The 17,844-nt window shown below is 38.0% G+C and overlaps 1 protein-coding gene across 2 annotated transcripts in view; it reads left to right on the top strand.

Annotated features, from left to right (window-relative positions):
• Window positions 1–11,957, top strand: part of uvrag (UV radiation resistance associated gene) — a 113,449-nt gene extending 101,492 nt beyond the window's left edge. Inside the window, exons 14-16 of one of the 2 annotated variants that reach the window (XR_014029288.1) lie at window positions 3,256–3,347; window positions 4,295–4,376; window positions 4,494–4,891. Coding sequence is in view for 1 of the 2 variants with exons in the window: in XM_081354493.1 (XP_081210619.1) it covers window positions 3,256–3,347; window positions 10,978–11,695 (810 nt within the window). In the remaining variant the exon portion in view is untranslated. Of the gene's footprint in view, window positions 1–3,255; window positions 3,348–4,294; window positions 4,377–4,493; window positions 4,892–10,977 lie in introns of those variants that run through there. The other variant, XM_081354493.1, reaches the window with a different exon arrangement.
• Window positions 11,958–17,844: the final 5,887 nt, after the last annotated feature.

Raw genomic sequence — 17,844 nt, 5'->3', positions numbered from 1 at the left:
CAGCGCCACACATGTCCTTCACCAAAAAACCAATCCCATAATGCATTGTGATGAGCTCAGTGAAATAAATCCAAGATGGCAGATAAAGTATATAAAATAAATCTAAATCTAAATAAATATACACTAACGTTTAAAGGTTTGGGGTCAATACTTTTGAAGTCTCTTATGCTCACCAAGGCTGCATTTATTGAATCAATAATACAGTAAAAACAGTAATATTGTGAAATTATATGCAATTTACAATAGTTTTGTATTTTAATAAAATTTAAAATGTAACTTATTCATGTGGTGACAGCCGAACTTTCAGCATCATTACTCCAGTCTTCAGTGTCACATGATCCTTCAGAAATCATTATAATATGCTGATTTCTTATTATTCAATGTTGAAAACAAAAATAATTTTGTGTAAACAGTGATGCATTTTGTTTTAGGATTTTTTATAAATAGAAAGTTCAAAAGAACAGCATTTATTTGAAATACATTTACATTTTGAAAATGAAATTTTTGATTAGTAGTGTATTTGATTCGATTAGTTGAAAGTAAAAAAATGTGTGATTAAAAATGTATTTATAATAGTTCTTGTTCCAAAAAAATTAAAATTTGACCAAAACGAGTTATCTTCTGCCTGCAAAGCTAGCATTTTTCAGGTTTTGGAACAGACCTATAGACTCCTCATCAGGGAAGCTCATCAGGCAAACCGATAATGATCGTCTTCATCACCACAGAGTGAAAGCCACGTTTCCTAGCATTAGTGACGGTTCGTAAAAACATTCACGCCGAGTCAACGTTTTACGAGGGGGGCGGATTGGATTGTGTGTTTGGCTGTTCAACCATGTCCGTCCTACTTCATTTTCAGTTTCACTTTTCTGGAAACTCTCACCGACTTTTGGGTTTAATCTAATCAGTATCTTTGTCAGAGAAACACTGAACAAATATGGTTTTAGGCCGTCGGCCAGGCATAAGTGGTACACCCCGTTCTGATTCTAATACGGAATGTTGTTGCTGTTGGCACATACTTCCAAAGTCCTTTTTCCTTTTGGTCCACATGCGGATCCCAGCACATGGTCATCTGGTCAAAGCCAGAGGTGTACTTTTATCCATGAATGAATAAGGCTGTTAGTTCTGTGTGGAATTGACCATTTCATCACCAGTGGAGACTTGGAGCTGTGCCCTCTATAAAGAAACAAAAGGTAGATCCCAGGGGTCCTTTGTTGAAAAGAAACTACACATATTCACAGTGATGTCAAGTTGCTCTAGGGAGGCAAACAGAAATAGCACAATGAATACAAAGACTTGGGTATTGAAATGATGTTATACTGCTATACTGCTACTAACATTACGATATTTGGACAAGACACGTGACTGACAAATAGGCATCACATTAATTTTGTTAGTTTGTTAATGTTAAAACCATGTAATCCAAATGGATGGAAGTTTTATATGCAATTCAAATACATTAAGACCTAAATATTTTTTTTTAATTTATATTGGTGCCGTATCGGCCAATTTTATATTGAGTTTTACCATTTTGGTTGATAATGGATATATGTTGATAATGTATATGTAACATGCTCATTCCCCCACTTTCTGTCCAGTATTATGATATAAACAGTCCTTTTTTTGGCCTGTAGCAGAGCACTAGCGAACCAATGGAAATGGCTTTTGCTCCATGTTGTCATTAGTTATCACCTACTCCATTTTCCAAAGTATTTCTGTCTCTCATTTTCTCTCTCATCCCTGGTATCCCAATTGAATTCTTGGCCTTTAGGAGTGTGATCGTGGCAGCAGTATCAGTTGTAATTGAAATCACATGCAGATCATCTGTCACAGTGTTATTATGATTGATCAGGTTTTATGAAGACAAATAGAGGGTGCTGCCATGCGGCCAGATAAACCAGATGTTTGTCAAGGAGTGTCCTTAATGCATTAGTTGCCCTTGAGACCTCATGCACTTGCTTTTCAATTAAAATAAATTGACTGCTATTGTTGTGTTTCACCTCCAACCCAAAAGGGGTGCTGTGGTTTTCTAAAAATATTGTTACTTTTACTGTTAGATGTTTAATTCTCGCTTACTGTTGGGGGACTGTTTGGATTTTGGCTCTTGGGAAAGACAGTTTTGTCAATGCCATAGTCCAGGAAGGAAGAATGTTTTTTAAGGAGAGCAAGAGAAAATCTTGGGGGTTTTTCCCCCTCCCATCTTTCATTTGTTCCAGATGTGTGCCATTTCTCTCTCTCTTTTTCACTTCCTTTTTCTTATCTTTGTCTTTTTCCCCTCCTACATCACATCCCCATCTGTACACACACACTCACGCTGTATTATTGTGGTTGTTGTAGTGTGTGTTGATGTTAACATGTCAGAGAGCAATGATGGCCAGTGTATTAGACTGAGCGATTGTACAAGAGGGGGAAATAAAATGTTTGAGCTTGTTAGGTCTTCTATCACAGAGATCAGTCTCGTATTTTCTGACAAAACATCTCTTTCTTTAACTCTTTCTCTCTATCAGTGTATCTCTTCTGTAGCTCTCTCCCCCTCTTGTTTTCCCCTATAAAAGTGCTGTGTTATAGTATGGCACAGATTTTTTTTTTTTTTTTTACTGCAGCCAGTGGTTTACAAGGCTATAAATGTTTGAGATTGACACAATAATAGTAATAAATATCAATTATTTTATATTTTTCATTTATTTAAATGACTTATAAATTAATGTGTATTTATATATATATATATATATATATATATTAGTTGTAAGTTAATAGATTTAGAGTAAATATGTATTAATTATATACAATTTATTTTATAATAAATATTTATTTTAAATGCTTTATTTGGTTGCTTTACTGGTCAGTAATAATTGTTGTGTCAATTTTGGTTATGAGTGGTTCTGGGCAGTCCGTGAACATGCCTAAACAGCTCTAGGACTGCTTTCACTCTTTAAAAAAAATCCTCTTTTTTTTTTATGACCCCATCTTTATTAAATATTAATTTGAAACTTAAGAGAACCAGGAGCTGGTTAATGTCTCCTGTCAGTGGTTCTGCAGCATGCAGACTAAATAACTTAAACATCTGCAGATGGAAATCCTTGTGTGTGTGTGTGTGTGTGTGTGTGTGTGTGTGTGTGCAGTATGTTCACCTGTGGGGTAATGCATTAACCTGCTGCACTAGCTGATGCCATATAGTGATTGTATAGTATACTCATCGCTCAGACAGGTGCTGATGGTTGTAACAAACATATTTTCTCTGTGTTTCTCATTCTACAGTTGAGGTACCAGCATGGGCTCTCCACCCCAGACCTACGTCAGACTTTACCCAACCTCAAAAACTTCCTAGAGCATGGACTACTTGTAAGATGGTGAGTTAGAGAACATTATTATTGGTGTTTGGTAAGCTGTGGACATAAATTATACCTCAGTTTGTGATCAGACTTATTTTTTGTGTGGTGGTGGGTGATAAAACATAGACTTACTTTAAACGAGGGACCCAAGCCATATATAATGACTAGAATGTTATAGAGGCTTGGGAGTGGGCTCTTGTAACCAAGTAAACACCCAGTAAAAACCCAGAACATCATAACAATGGCATAGCAGCATTCTGGCAACTATATGTGTGTGTGTGTGTGTGTGTGTGTGTGTGTGTGTGTGTGTGTGTGTGTGTGTGTGTGTGTGTATACAGTATATATATATATGAAGAGTTCAGATGCAAAAGCCTCTAAGTGCCATCTGAAATCTTCTTATGGAATGATGATTTTCATCAAGCTTGTATATTTAAGTTCAGTAATTTCACTTAAATGACAATTAATAGGTAATTTTCATTGCCATTTAAGTGAAGTTACTGAATTTAAATATACAAGCTTGATAAAAAAGATCATTCTAGAAGAAAATTTCAGATGGCACTGAGAGGCTTTTGCATCTGAACTCTTCATATATATCTTTGAATAGCACTGAACTTTTTTCTCTCTTATATTTATATTTTTCATAATTCCTATTTTCTATAGAAAATGTAAAAACATTTTGTTCATTTTCATATTTTCTTTACATATTTATAGTCATATTTTCCCTAGACATTTTTAAATATTAATTATATTCATATTCTTTTTCAGAAAATGTTATTAATGCCTAGCAAGAAGCTATTTTATGATTATGTTTTCGAACTGGTAAATCATTGTATCTAAAAGGTTTATAAACAGAACATTTGCTTTCTAAATCTGGAAACTGTTGATATGCACTATGATTTACCACTGTAGTAATACCTAGCCAGCTTGAGAAAGCAACAAAATTAACCTTTTTTGGATCTCTCCAGCTCTTTCTAGGTTCAGTGATAGATAAACCATCTATCTGAACGTTAATTTAATAATCTTTGTTTTGAAAGGAAGGAGGCCAGCGTAAGTAAAATGCTTCAGTACCCCCACCCGTCCCAAAAGTAAATGTTTAATGGATTGTGGAAACGCTTAAGATGGAACAGATGAAAGTATGACCTTTTGACCTTTTGAACTGTACAGAGTGGCAGGAAGTAAAGGAGGAAGTGGAAGTCCGGTGAACAGGCGGTTGCGCCGCATGGCTAAGCGAACCTGGAGGGCAGTCGTGTTGACTCGACGGTACGCTTAGAACCGTGAAAGAGCAGTTTCCGTCTCCCCTGGGGAGGGGGGACCGTATACACAAAACTGCAGAACATTCCTTTCAACATCTTCCTCATACGGCCCCGCAGCCGTAAACCGTAACTTACAGCACATTGAGACCCTCTAAGAATCATGTTACGTTAAACAGATTGGCGGTCTGCTAGCGTTGACTCCTGAGTGAGTCAAACACGAGGTCTAGACTCGTTCTCCAGCGCAGGAAGCAACTCTCTGGATCCAGAGCTGAAATATGAAATATAGAGTAAATGGATTCTTTTATTTTCCGTTTGTTGCAGACTGCTTTTATTACTCTTGCATCCACTTCCTCTCCTACACTCCCTCCCCTCTCAGTTTAGATAATGTTTCCAGGGCAGGGGCCAGAGATGTGAATTATCGGCGCATAAAAATCTGCATCAGGGCAGCTGCAAGAGTTCCTTAGAGGGAAAAAGAAGGGGACGGGAATCGCAGAGAAAGCACGGGAAGAAATGGGAATGGTGGGAGTACTGCACAGGTGTACCATGAGAACTTCTGCGGATTCAGAGGAGCTCATTTTGGGAAAATATGAAGATTTATTTTGCCCTTCTTCCTTAATCCCAATGGACGTTTATATAGTAAAGGGAGATGGTGGAGTTTTCGAGACAGGCTTAATTAAATTGTTTGATCTGTTCAAATTTGTTATACAAGTTGACGGTAGGAACACATACATTGCCCCCGATGTCTGAGTGTGTTCAGGAGTTTTGCACGTTACATGTCTCACAACTGAATTTCTGAACAAGGGGTTATTAATATTTGATCCTTCAGCAGAACCGTTGGCTCAGATACCTGGGCTCAGCATGCGTTTCAGCTCAATTTACAGACTGGACGATAAAGTAAAGATCTTTTTTCAGGGAAAACTAACTGGTTCCAAGTTTTCAGAATAGTTTTGGGAATACACTATTTGGCACACCAAGTCTGAATGATAACACTGATACATGATAATTTCCATTATGACATTGTTAGCATATTTATTTTGAATGGAACCAAAGTAAACTGTCAGTTTGGACATTGTCTGTCCTTTACAACCCAAAGTTCAAGGTGTTGCACTATTGTGTATCTGGGTGTCAATCTAAGGTCTTATGTAACCTAATATGATGTTACCTAGGACCTTAATGCTGTGTTCCAATTGTTGGAATTTCCAACTTCCTATTTTGGAAAAAATGCTGCTAAACTCCACTTAAAGTTGGACTAAATTTTTCCAACTTGGAAACTCTAGGAAACACATTTTGCTGAGTTGCGTGTATGTGATGACATAAACATGGCGGCAACAAAGGAGTTATTTGGTAAATGGTGACTTAAAATGATCAAAATTATTAAAATAAAATGTATCAATTACTCAATTCCTACATTACAGAACTTGTTTAGCAAACTTTTGCAGAAAGAATTTAAAACACGGTAAATTCACATTTGTGTATTATGATGTATATCTGAGTGAAACAGCTTCGAACTGGTTCTTGATTTTGTCCATCGGTAATTGACTGGATCGCTGGATCATTGTGGTTTGCTATTGGTCGATCTCATGTGAGTGGCAGGTTGTCCCGCCCTCACGCCAGTAAACATGTCATCAGAGAAGAGAAGAGATGTCGCTGCAAGTGGGAGGGAAGTTATTTTGATTAAAGATTATGCAGGCACATTAAATTACAAAAAGATGAATCATTTATAAAAGCACTGCAATCTTCCATAAAAAAAAAAAAAAGATTCGTCAATTTGATTTCATGGTGACTTTAAAAATGTCACATTAAAAAATGTTTGCTCAAGTTAAAGTCTATTAGAAATGGCTGACCAACAAAGCCCATGAATCTGTGGACTTTGCATTTTCTGCACTGGAAAATGTAGAACTTTGTTAATGACAGGCGCTCCCGTCTGTTGAGCTTTCTGTGGGTGAAAATTGTATGCAGATTGTGCCATATCTTTTAGTTTAGTCTAAAATGTTGACATGGCAGAGTCCTGTCGAACAAGCTCAGTCTGCTTATCTCACATCTCTAACTGATCCTTTCACCATCCTGTTGCTTTTTCCCATTCAAACACTGATTGTCAGCGAGATTCAGTCTTCGCTGCCTTCCTCTGGAGCCATAATCGGTTTCATGCGTTCTGGCGGTTTCCAGTTGGAGCGGGAATAGTCTGAGATGCCAAGTAGGGAAGAAGAGCAAAACGATGAGAGAAAAATGGTTTAGAACAGTGGATGGAGTATAAGAAGAAACAGAGAGCGAAGATGGTGAAAGGCAGACCGGGGGGGTGCAAGACATGGTGCCGCTGTGTTAATGACGTGTCCTGCTGAGTTCAAAACGAATATGCGAAACATTCTCTTATTTATGGCACAGGACTCTGGCAGCGCTTTAGAGGTCCTGCAGCCCCACTGTGGAGCTCTTGAGAGCGGGTAAAGACAGGGAGGCGCAGGGGGGACTGTGGAAGTGAAGGGGCTGATGTGACTCAACACCCCAGGATGGAAACTCAAGGGTGGGGTTGGAAGTTCTGAAGAATATCCTGGAACTCTGATGAAAGTGCAACACTAACACACTATAAATCTTTTTCAACCCTTCTTGTTTTTGTTTGGTTTAAATCTAAACCCGCCCACCCAATTTAGCCTATAGCGCTGACCCAAATTCACAAGCTCCACCCATCTACAGTAAGTTCTGTAACTTGGCACCATAGGTGGATTCTTTTCCATCCATTTTGGAACATGATTCATCAAGCAACTGTTTTATTATAGATTTTCACAACACGCTTTTGCTAATCCAGGATATAAATGGCTGTCAAATAGCTTGAAGGAAGGCCTGATTCATAACAAACAATGTTTTTGGATGTCCACCCATAGTAATCCCTTAATCCTGGGTACACTTAGAAATATGTGTCCTTTCAATGTTAAAATACCTTCTCTTATGCCAGTTTAATGTGCAAACACAACTATAAATTAGCCAATCTTGGTTGAAACACACTGAAACACAGGTGTCTCACATAAAATTATAAATTTATAAACAATGTATAATGTGTATATATATATATATATATATATATATATATACACACACACATACATATATTACAACATATAATTTTATTTCAGTTGCAGCTCACAAACAAAGTTATAGGTATTGAATCAGAGTGAAGAAATCTTGGAACTGTCCAGACAGATTTGCACAGTGGGATGAAGCTGTCTCTGTGAATAACACATGGATAGGTGTTTGTACTTACATCTGGTGGAGCGTCCCTCCATAATTCCATCAGCATTCCTCCAGTTTTCCTTTATTCTTTACAATCCTCTCAGCCATCCCGCCAAGAAAGCATTCCGATTACAGAACTCAAAGCAGACCCTGGTCGCCATGACAACTTTAGCCATCATCCCAAGTTTCCGGAAACATTCTCCATAAAATCTCTAATCTCCATAACATGCAGGATGTGTGATCATTCCTGTCATCATTTTGAATTTTATGTCAATAGGTAAATTAGCGCAAAGGCATTTTTGCGATGCTGCTTGACTCTGAATGAAGACCAGCCCTTCTATAATCCGAAAAAGATGCTTCTCTCAGTTTCTCGGATCCAAAAGAACAGAAAATGTCATATTTCATTTTCCTAGTCACACCCTCAAGCGAATGAAGGAACGCTGCTCCGCTCACTTGCAAAACTATTTTTGATTACAATATAAAATAAAATAATAGTTATTGTAATGAAATAATCCTCAATTAAAAAATCGTCAATTCTATTATTATAATTACATAATATAATTGTCCATTTTTAGAATAGGCAATTATTATATAGTTATAGAATTTTTTATAATTATAAAATGATGATACTCTTATGATTATTATTATCTGAATGTCTGCATGTATTTGTTAGTATGCTGCTATTACGCGGACATATTTGCAGGGCCGTTAATGTAATGTTTGTAGAAGAGGTGTAAGGTCTTAAGCAAACATTATTCAGACTATCTTTTTTATTTATCGTCATCCTTTTTCATTTATTTTTACTTCTCACCCAACTGTGGAGAATTTGTGGTTTCCCAAATTCCTTCTGGGTAGTTTGAGTCTGTTTCACAATAATACACACACCTCTGCCGCCGTTATTCTTCCCCAGCCCCTCCGGTTCGCTCTCGGACCACCACCCATCCTCACACAGGAAGCCCTGAGATACGTTCCCTTCTCCCTGCCAATGCTCTGCTCTTGGAGGGAGGGGAGGGGTGGGGACAGCCTAATTGGCCCATATTAAGAGCCAAGTTTAAGTCCAATAGAAAAAAATGTGCTGCATGAAAAATATTATGACGGTTCTGGGAGATCAGTCTGGCATGCTTGAGCGCAAAAAGCCCCCTCTTCTTCTGTCCCGACTCTACCGCACAGGCGATCTTTAGCCCCACACCATCCACCAGCACACACCGGCCCCTTGCTCTTGATTAAGGGTTGCGGTTTGACACATGTTTAGAGGAACTCATTTATAAGGGGAAGCACTGTGTAACAAATAGCCTCCTGCTCCAAACAAAAAACGCTTTATTTTTCCCTGCTAGGGGGGGTATGACGTCTAAACACTTGGCTAGATGGAGCCCATATGTTTTACATATCTACATAACACATGCATAAGTTGGTCGTTATACCGTATTTAAGATATTTTAAAATAACCAGCTTTTTATTATAATCTGTAATCATATATATAAATGATTTTAGTCTAAGAGATGGAGTTCAACGACAATCAGAGGTCATCTTTTGTTGACCATAGCCGACACATTTTTGAACGCCACCCTAATGCTTTGCAGATACATCTGACTGCTGTTTTGAAATGCTATGGTTTTGCTCACAGTAACATTTCATTTGGAACATCTCTCTCAATTTCACATCTGAAAACTGGATCTAATTACGTGCCGAGCGGTCTGAGTGCAAGAAGAATCATTTGGGAAATCGAATATACGGTACACGACATGCCATGGTCAACCATTAGATGTTTGTTTTCAGTGAATTGATGAGGAATTTGGGAACATGTTTTTTTGCTTATTCTTGGTAATGAAATTCATTGTTGCGGTTGGACAACATTAAAGCTGCCATATAGCAATGCAGCCTGTCCAGACACACAGGAATAAAACCGCATATCTCTCCACCACACATACTGTACGGCTTTGAGTGAATATCCTCACTGCCGTAATGAAGACACAAAAACATACGGACAATAGATCACATTGTATATCGACTACAATTGAAAAAAAAAACAATGTGAAAGAAGTAACTATACATCCATAAACATTTCAAACAGTATGTTACATTTCAACGAGTGGTATCCAGTTGTCATCTTGGAAATAAAGCAGTTTCTTTACCTTTTAAATCCATTTTTTGTGTAATTATTTTTTTTTTCTCATAAGCAAATGGAAAGTCAACTTAAATGCATTGCATTGTGAGACTCACATTTTATGTGAGTGTTAACAGTTTATCTACATTTATCCATTTTAACTATAAAGGAAATTAACTGCTTAGTGAATTTTTAAAATGGCACTTTAGGTACACTACCATTCAAAAGTTTGTGGTCGGTAAGTTTAAAAAAAAAAGATTTTTGTTGGAAACTTGTTCTCACAAAACTGCATTTATTTGATCAAAATTATAATAAAAACAGTTACAATGTGAAATATTTGTACAATTCAATATATTTATTCCAGTGATGACAAAGATTATTTTTCAGCATCATTACTCCAGTCACTCTAATATGCTGATTTGGTGGTTAAGAAATATTTCTTATTATTATCAAAGTTAAAAACAGATTTGCTGCTTAATATTCTTGTAAAAAATATAATGCATTTTTTCAGGATTCTTTGATGAATGCAAATTCATTATTTAAAAAGAATTATTTTGTAACATTATCATTGTAAAACATTTGAATGTATTTATGGGGTATTTTACCTTGAGCCTGACATGCTATTCTTTTTTTGTTAATATAAGATAACGAGACAGTTTTTGCGTGTGCATGGTGTTTCTTGTATAACTTTGCAGCTTGTATCAGCTCTCTGTGAAAGCTTGTGAAGGATGACTAATCTTATACAATTGTTTTACTTTCTAGACGTCATATTTCAGATGATGTATGTAGTCCAACAGCTGTGTGTGTTTTAGGGGGGTGCGAGTGTATTTGTTTGAGTGTGTGTGTGAGGTTGAGGATCAGAGACTCTTGCTGAGCTCTCCCAGGCTCTGGATGTGTATAAATGAATTATGGGATGATCCATCAGCAACAAAGAGCTCCACTGACATCAGCATCTTCACACTCTCGAGTTTCTTTCCCATCTCTCGATTTCTTGCTCTCCCGATTCTGAAGCGAATTAAAGGTGATGGAAAATCATAACTGTATGCCTCTGTTTCTGTTCTTCTCTCAGTGACAGGCACCATGTCTCCATGTCCATCCCCGTCCCTCTGAAGTCTCATCTCAGCGTTTCCACCGCATCCGAAGTGGGATTTCCAACCCTCTCTAGTTCCCCTGAACGGGACGTCCAGAAGCGGTCTGGCTCGGATGCGGATAAACAGAAATACCGAACCCCTCCGCCTAGTTACAACACCACTGTGGCACAACCTGATCCCATGACCACTCCGGAGATTCCATCAGCGCCGTCCACGGAGATTGCGAACGTGGAAGTAGGTAAGACTGTAGAAACACATGGGGATGGAGAGACTGTTCCCGAGGCACTTACGGAGAAACCTCTGGAAGTACCTACAGACATAGCCAGTACATTACTGTCTGACTCCTCACCTCAGCACGCAGGGGCCATGAACGGCTCGGCCGTGCCCAGCGGGGGTATGGGATTGGGTGTTGCGAGCGGAAGTGAGCTGTGCTGCTCCGTAGAGCAGGCGGAGGAGATTATGGGCACTGAAGCCACGGGGCTGGGATTGGGACTAGGTTTAGGGTTGGGACTGGGAGGCGGCGCCAGACTGGACGATTACCCATGCATCCCCGTGGAGCACGCCATCGCAGTAGAGTGCGACGAACAGGTTTTGGGAGAGTTCGACGCCGCCGGGATCGAGGAGGTCTCGCGGCGCATCTATGCACTAGAGAACATGTCTAGCTTCCGAAGGCCTCGGAAGAACTCTGAAAAATAACTGGGATACAGGACGTGGCCCTGGAAAAACGGGTCAGAGAGTGACGGGTGTCCAAGTTGGTTGGTGACACAAGGCTGAGCCTGCGTAATATTTCACCCTGACTGCAACAAGTATAGACATTACATAAAGAAATATATTATTATTAATATTGTTATAATAATCATTAATATTATTAGGAAATATCTGGAATATTGACCAATTTGCACTTCTCAAAGCATTTCTATAATCCTTTAAAGTGAAATAAAGAGAATGTTTGTGGTTGAAATGCGTGCTGGATGTCTTCATGGGTGAATGGATGCGCAGTCTTAATGAGACAGTTCAACCAAAAATGAAAATTCTGTCATCATTTATTCACCCTAATCTCGTTCCAAACCTGTGTGACTTTCATTCCTTTGTAAAGTCAAAATAAAAGTCAACTGGATTCATCCAGTGGTGTTTTTGGACCCAGTGTTTGTTGCAAACTTGTCACCTTTCAGTGAAAGGTGTGATTCATTTGACTCAGCACAGAACAAAATTGTCTGAGCACAGAATTTAGGAAAGCCATGAATATTAGTAAACAATATTTTTTACATAGTATTTAGTAAAATAAAATAATTATTATTATTATTAGTAAATCATGGGAATGAATCGTTAATCCGTTGCCACGGTATACATATTTTTTCCTCCAAAAGTCATGTGCGGGGCTCCGTACTTAAATATATTCCTTTACTAGTTTGTTTACAATTTAATTTAATAAAAATAAGTAGATTTAAATGGCAATAATAATATTTATTATCATTTATTATATATTAATTTTGAACGGGTCGCAAAAAACAACAGCTTGAATGTGAATGTGATTAAAAAATAAATGGTCTAGAGCTTTTTCCCTATATCCTTGTGTTCAAGCTAATATTGATCAGCATGCTAATATTAAAACATTTTTTAAAAGTAAAAAATCACTTGAGACACTTTTCAGAATGTCTTCTTTTGTGTTCCAAAGAAGAAAAAGTTGGTATGGAACAACATGATGGTGATTCAATTATGAATTATGAATTTTCATTTTTGGGTGAACTATCCCTTTAAATGCCACGCAGTGTTACAATGGGAGCTCTGGTCCACCCGGATCAACCTGAGAGCAAACCCTGATATATACCAGGCCATGCGGTGGGAGGAATGGCTGTTGGTCAGGGTGGGCGGAAAGGGCGAGGAATGCCCGTGTGCCAATGACACCCTTTCTCATGCTGCACACCCGAGTCCTGCCTCAAGAAGATGAAAAACATGCACGCACATATTGCGCAATCTCAGTTTTTTTCCCAGTCTGACCGTTGCGAGACCTTGTATTCTCTCTGATTTATTCACCCAGAATTATAAAATCCTGACAGCTGTGCTTCACACACAGTTTGATGCCTTGTCAACACTGGATGTGAGTGGCACATCACCACCTAACAAATCTCAATAGCTTCTATTGTAACCAACAAATCTGTCTACACTTGAAGTGTTCATTGTGTCGCATTGTTGACAGCCCGTTTTTATTTTTGCACCCAATTCTCAAATTTTTATTTTTATTTTTATTTTTTCAAAATATTTTTGTTACAGGCTTTTGCCCGTTTCTATTTTTTTTTTTTTTTGCTGTACAGCCACTCCAGCTTTGTTTCCCATCTGTTTAATCTAAATAAATCAATTTCATGAATTAATTTAAATCATCTTTTGTCTTTTAAACATACATAAGCAGTTGTAGCAATGTCTAAAATTGTTTTGTTCTTCTAAAAATAACCTATATAAAGTAAAATGGCATACCTATGTGGAAACATGCGACATCAGTCACTTTCAGAATAGACATGGTGTAAAAGATCTAGATTACCATGGGCTTAAACAACAGCTTCATGGTTGCGAGACCTTTATTCTAAAACTAACTTTTTCCTTGAAGGTGCTTTAATGTCAATGATCTTTCCCATTGTATACAGTTATTCAGCTATTAGAAAAACCAAAATACAAATGATGTGCACTGCATACTGTTGAAGAGGAGCAGGATGGCCGTTCCTCTGTATTCACTGCAGTTTTGTCTCGATTATGGCATTATTCCTCAATGTTTTGTCTTGCACACTACTCTTCAATGTAATTTCCTCTAAAAACAATATTCATCCATCTGCACAACTTTTAAAAGCCATTTGTGTGTGTGTTTTTCCCTAAGCAGTATTTAATTCTTATATTTATAATTTGGTGTCCTTTTATTCTAATCTGCTTTTCAGGTATACACAAGAGTCCTCTTCCATAAGAATCACATCATGAATGTAATAAACACTCTTAAGAAAAGGACTAAGTTGTCAGGAAGGACTAGTAATGGTTGACTTTTACATAATTTCATCCTGGCCTGAAACCCTTGTTTGATTTTCTGTCTCTTTTAGATTTTCTTTGAATGACTGTTGATACATGATGTATTTAAGACAAATACAAAGAAATTTGTTTCCATAAATTGCTGTGACACTGTACATATACTTTTGTATGAAAGGTGTTTTATTAAAGACCAGTTAAATGATATGACTTTGAGCAGTTCAAGTTTTTAATTTTCTTCTCACCTCTTTTTGTCTCTAAATCTGGTCTATATATGGCGGGAACTTAAGAGAGCTGTGCATATACAGTTGCCCACAAACTCCAATGAACTGAAGCAATGTTGCTAAATCCATTAACAACAATGTGAGAGACTGATAACGTCATATAGAAAATGATAACTTATTGATGCTAAAGTTGGTTCTACAAGTTGTTCAATCATAGAGTGTACTTGGCACAGATTGGTTCTTCTAACGCTATGGCATTAACCGATCAGACGTACTTCCTAATCCATGTAATCATATATTTTGTACCCTAGCCTGTGGTTGCCCTTCTGCGCGATAATGAAAATTTCTGTTTACCCCTCCTCCTCCCCAGCGCCACCTGTAGAGATCTGCTACAGGAGATTCTTATATATTTTCTTGCAGCAGCATGTCCTTTATTTATGTTATTTTAACTAAGCTGAACAAATTATTGTATTTGTTCAGCAGTAGCAACGTAGCAGATCTTGTCCGGAAATATCAAGCAGTTGTATATTCTATGCCAAGTGCCAGTAAATGCTGGTTAAAAAATATTCACTCCTGAGAGTTGTCATGACTGAAAAAAACAAAACAATTATATATATATATATATATATATATATATATATATATATACACTCACCTAAAGGATTATTAGGAACACCTGTTCAATTTCTCATTAATGCAATTATCTAATCAACCAATCACATGGCAGTTGCTTCAATGCATTTAGTGGTGTGGTCCTGGTCAAGACAATCTCCTGAACTCCAAACTGAATGTCAGAATGGGAAAGAAAGGTGATTTAAGCAGTTTTGAGTGTGGCATGGTTGTTGGTGCCAGACGGGCTGAGACGGGTCTGAGTATTTCACAATCTGCTCAGTTACTGGGATTTTCACGCACAACCATTTCTAGGGTTTACAAAGAATGGTGTGAAAAGGGAAAAACATCCAGTATGCGGCAGTCCTGTGGGCGAAAATGCCTTGTTGATGCTAGAGGTCAGAGGAGAATGGGCCGACTGATTCAAGCTGATAGAAGAGCAACTTTGACTGAAATAACCACTCCTTACAACAGAGGTATGCAGCAAAGCATTTGTGAAGCCACAACACGCACAGCCTTGAGGCGGATGGGGTACAACAGCAGAAGACCCCACCGGGTACCACTCATCTCCACTATGTATATGTATAGTATACATATAGTATATGTATATACTGTATGTGTATGTTTGCCTACAGAACAACCACTGGCTCTGCTCCCTTTCACCTAAACTCATTACTTTAGACTTGCGTGCCATCCAGAAACTTGCGCTCTGCAAGCGAACGTCGTCTTGTGGTGCCATCTCAAAGAGGCACAAAATCTCTTTCTCAGACCTTTACCTTGACTGTTCTCTGCTGGTGGAATGATCTGCCCAACTCAACTCGAGATGCTGAGTCCGTAGCCATTTTCAAGAAATGGCTGAAGACGCACCTTTATCGCTAACACTTGATCCATTAATTTTCTCGTCTATTCTATATCTATTTATATACTGTATATGTAAAAAGAACATGTACTGCATTATATTAAACTGGGAAGGGTCATAGCACTTGCATATTGTTGTCCTATTGTTAGTTTAACTGCTTCTATTCTCATTTGTAAGTCGCTTTGGATAAGTGTCTGCTAAATGAATGTAATGTATATGTATAATTATATGTAGTAATTTGTATATATATATTTATTTCATATATTTGTATGTAGTATATTTTAACACAATTACTTATTATAGAATTTATAGGGTCTGTCAATTGATTAAATTTTTTACATTCTTTTTAATTCTGTTTAAGCCCTATAAATAATCTATTATGTGTGATTCTGTGGCAGATATAATCATTTGGTGCTGTTGTTCTCACAGAGTGCTGCTACTTTAATAAATGGCTCTGCAGGAGACGCCTAATGTGAACACGACCACAGATAAACAGTGTTCTGTCTCCCAAGACAGAGGAGCTGTGGAGTGAAGACTCTTTCAGACTCGTCCCTGTCCTTCTGGATAGCTAATCCACTGCAGGTGTGAGGAATTCTGGGATTGAAGGCAGATCTAGCAGTTGGCTTCGCTGGAAAATCACGTCACCCCATCTTAGAGGCAGCAGAGAAGCAGGTGACGGCACCGCCACGGCAACAGAATTGCTGGAATGTGTGAATGTGTCTGATGTATTTTTATGGGATAGGGAGACCGCATTAGAAAACTTCTTGAACTTTTCATGCCGTCATAAGAGTGTCACTGATTTGGCACAGCTGAAACTGACAGAGTCTGGTTCGACTCCTGTTTGAGGCTATGTTCATCTCTTTTTGAAAAATGGGCACAGTCATGCTTGAGATTCAATATATATATTTTTTTTGCATACATTCTGAGATTTTGATCAAATAAAATCCTTTTCACACAAAATCAGAATACAAAACAGTGCAACATGCAAAAACTATACTCTATATAAAACAAACCATTGCAAAAGACATTATGAAGCTCATTTTTGTTGTTTAGCTTAAAGGGTTAGTTCACCCAAAAATGAAAATGCTGTCATTAATTAATTACTCACCCTCATGTCATTCCAAACCCTTAAGATGGGTTCATCTTCAGAACACAAATGAAGATATTTTTGATGAAATCCGGGAGCTTTCTGATCCCCCCATAGTCTGCAATGGTATTACCACTTTCAAGGCCCATAAAGGTAGTAAAGACATCGTTAAAATAGTCCATGTGACTACAACCTTAATGTTATGAAGTGACGAGAATTACTTTTTGTGCGCAAAACCCCCCAAAAATAACGACTTAATTCAACAATTTCTTCTCTTCCGTGTCAGTCTCTGACGTTGTTCACGTTGTAAACACAGTGCAACGCCTCAAGGATCTACGTCAGAACGCAGGCTCAGTATTGGCCGGCTCCTGCCTCAGCACCACACGCAAGCATCGTGTTCCTCATGTGAAAGCGTCAGAGACTCACACGGAAGAGAAGAAATTGTTGAATAAAGTCGTTATTTCTGTTGTTTTTTGCACATAAAAAGTATTCTCGTCACTTTTGGGTGAATTAACCCTTTAACTTCTTTTGCCATCTGAACTTTCAGAAAAAGACAAAACTTGCTATCTGACAGTGTGAATTTTATACCTCCATGTTGTTTGGTTGCAACAAATTTGGTGTGAAAAGACCTAGAGACTGCCATGTTAACGCAGTGCAGCTCTTTCTTGTTGAATGCGTTTCTTGATCCGCTGTATGTTAATTCAGCTCATACGTGTGTTGCAGTGAAATCAGTCCAGTCAGTGTGTGCGTCTGCTTTTCTGTTCCTCATCAACAGCACCTCACAAAAGCGTCCAGCACCCAATGGCCTCAGAGACACACTGCATGCTCAGCCTGTGCACGATACTGTTAAAACCTATATTTGGATTACAACTGAACAATAACCCTCTACAACAGACTCCCCATAACACCTCTACATGATGGGAGTGTGGTGTGAAAAGGGAATTGTTGAGAAGTTTCAAATTCAGTGTAGCAGGGTGCTATAAGTTTTTTGTGTTCTTTCAACAACCGTTAATAATTGTCAGTAGTAATGATACTTTGTTTAGCCAGTTTGAATTCGCTC

The sequence above is a fragment of the Scardinius erythrophthalmus genome (genome assembly GCF_964197995.2).
Source record: "Scardinius erythrophthalmus genome assembly, chromosome: 23".
NCBI classification, from domain to species: Eukaryota; Metazoa; Chordata; class Actinopteri; order Cypriniformes; family Leuciscidae; genus Scardinius; species Scardinius erythrophthalmus.
The sequence above is the reverse complement of the archived record's forward strand: the minus strand, read 5'-3'. Positions and strand labels throughout refer to the sequence as shown.